The sequence below is a fragment of the Orycteropus afer genome, unplaced genomic scaffold (genome assembly GCF_000298275.1).
Source record: "Orycteropus afer afer isolate SDZICR_OR568_19922 unplaced genomic scaffold, OryAfe1.0 scaffold00166, whole genome shotgun sequence".
NCBI lineage: Eukaryota > Metazoa > Chordata > Mammalia > Tubulidentata > Orycteropodidae > Orycteropus > Orycteropus afer.
The window spans coordinates 243,626-246,013 of NW_006921753.1; the positions used below are offsets into that span (position 1 = coordinate 243,626).

Here is a 2,388-nt window from a genome sequence, read left to right on the forward strand (position 1 = left end):
ACGGAAGTAGGATTGCCCAACCTTCCTTCTGAGGAGTGGCTGGTGGGTTTGAACCGCCAGCCTTCTGGTTAGCAGTCAAGTGCTTTAGCTACCAGAGCTCTTTTAATTTCCATAGCAGCTGTAATTTTCAATTTTTTTTCCAAAAATCAGACACTGTGAAGGAATAATCCAATACAGTGTTCTACTCCCTTGGGAGTTGGGAGCTACAGAAAACATCAAACTGTGTGTAGTATAAAGAATTTGAGATTTAGAATCTCAAGAAATAAGTTTGAGTCTCAGTTCTCCCATTTTAATGATTGTGTGATCTTGGGCAAGTCCTTTATTTCCTGTTTTCTAATTTGTGAAATAAGAAAACAAAAAGTATTGTGTGTACAAATTGGTCTGTGAGAAATAAGTGAAAAAAATCTTTGTAAAATAAAAAGAATCTTACAAATATTATGACTACTTCGGTTTCATTATTTTCTTAGGTCATCTTCCTCAAATGAATGGACAATTGCAAGCTAGCCCAAAACCTAGACCTAAAATTCCAGTACTTCCTATGCCGACCATTTTGCCTCCAGTTAATGAGGTACATCGGGACACTTTGCGGAACTGGTGCCAGCAAGTAAATTTGAGTACTGATGGCCAGGTAAGTATTGGTGGGACTCTGTTGCTTAGACATGTTTAGGAACCTTTATTAACTTTTAACTTTTATTTATCTCTTAATTTCCTTAGAAAGTAGATGTTTATCTGAGGCTCCAGAAACATGCTTACCCTGACCAAAAACAGGTGAGTGAGGGATGTGGTGATGGTTGCGATCATGGGTTGTTCTCCCATTTTCTCCATGTTTATTGCTCCTTTAGCCTCTCTAGGAAAGAAAGATGAGGCAGTTTGCTTCCTTAAAGATTTACAGCCTTTAAATAAATAAATAAATGATTTACAGCCTTGGAAACCCAGTGGGGGTCTCCTGTGAGTCAGCATGGACTCAATGGCAATCAATGGTTTTGGAGTTTGCGGGCAGGTTTCCTCAATAGTTTTTACATTTGGGGTTGGATCTTTTTTTTCTTGTGGGTATTGCTGTCCTATGTGTTGTAGGATGTTTAGCAGTTGCTCTGGCCTCTACCCACAAAATGTCAGTAGCACATCCCCCATTCAGTTTTGACAGCTAAACATTTCTTCAAAAATTGCCAAATGTTCCCTGAAAGGCAAAGTCAACTGATACACTCTTCTAAGGGTGAGATGCCCTGGTGGCACAATGGGTAAAGCACTCAGTTGCCAACCTACAGGTCAGAGTTTGAACCTACCAGGTGCTACACGAGAGAAAAAAGGGGCAGTCTTTTCCATAAAGATATATAGCCATGGAAACTATGGGGCAGTTCTACTCTGTCTTAAAGGGTCACTGCAAGCTGGAATGAACTCAAAGGCAATGGATTTCATTTGTTGTTGTTCCTCTAAGGGAACTAATATGTCTAAACCTTTCCAACACTGATAACATGTTTGGTCCAGTATAAAGATTCATAAAATTGACACAGAAGTTCTTACAGCAATAGATCTTCACTGAAAACTCACCATGAATTTCATTTGCAGGATATTCCAAATACACCCAAAGAGGCCAAACTGCAGTCATGCTTGAAGAAACGGAAGACAAAGAAAGCAAAGCTTCAGGAAAGTTCTAAGACAACGGAGACAGAGGAAGTAACGAACATAGTTGAAGTGATCTCTTCAGCTCAGGAGGCCATGCTGGCATCCTGGGCAAGAATTTCTTCAAGAGCTCTTCAGCCTAAGGCTGTGAATTCATATCACATTCCTGCTTCACCCGAGAACTTTTTGCTACAGGGCTCTGGTAAGATCAACCTTAAAGGGTGAATACCTTTCTAGAAGGGAAAACAAGGTTAACTTTTATTGGTTCCAGATGGAAAAATGATAAAAGGAAAGGGTTAATTAATATGTGGATATGTGAATCTGTAGGTTGGAGATGGGGTTCACATAGGGCCTATCTCTTTGCCTTGATTGATAGATAGATAAGTTTTACCCAATTGGATCTCTAAGCCTAGTGACTGAGGAGTGACCCTTTCTTATCGTAAAGCAGAATTCCAAGGTAGAAGGAAAGCATAATCTAGATCAGCCACAGTCTGAGGTCATCCCACTTTTTTCTCCTCTCCTCAAAACATTCATAATTCATTGTCTTTGTGTTGATTCCAACTAATAGTGACCCTATAAGAAAGAGTAGGAGCTCTGGTGTCGTAGTGCCTAAGGCATTTGACTGCTAACCAGAGGCTGATGGTTCAAACCCACCAGCCATGCCTTGGAATGAAAACTGGGCAATCTACTTCTGTAGAGACACTGCCTTGGAAACACAAGGAGGGGTCGCTATGAGTCACAATCAACTTGATGGCAGTGAGTTTGGTT

General features: G+C 40.4%; 1 protein-coding gene across 1 annotated transcript in view; it reads left to right on the top strand.

Moving 5' to 3' along the window:
- DPPA2 (developmental pluripotency associated 2) overlaps positions 1–1,845 on the top strand; it is a 70,398-nt gene extending 68,553 nt beyond the window's left edge. Inside the window, exons 3-5 of the mRNA XM_007946577.1 lie at positions 468–628; positions 715–768; positions 1,567–1,845. Coding sequence (XP_007944768.1) covers positions 468–628; positions 715–768; positions 1,567–1,845 — 494 coding nt within the window. The remainder of the gene's footprint in view (positions 1–467; positions 629–714; positions 769–1,566) is intronic.
- The last annotated feature ends 543 nt before the right edge of the window (positions 1,846–2,388 follow it).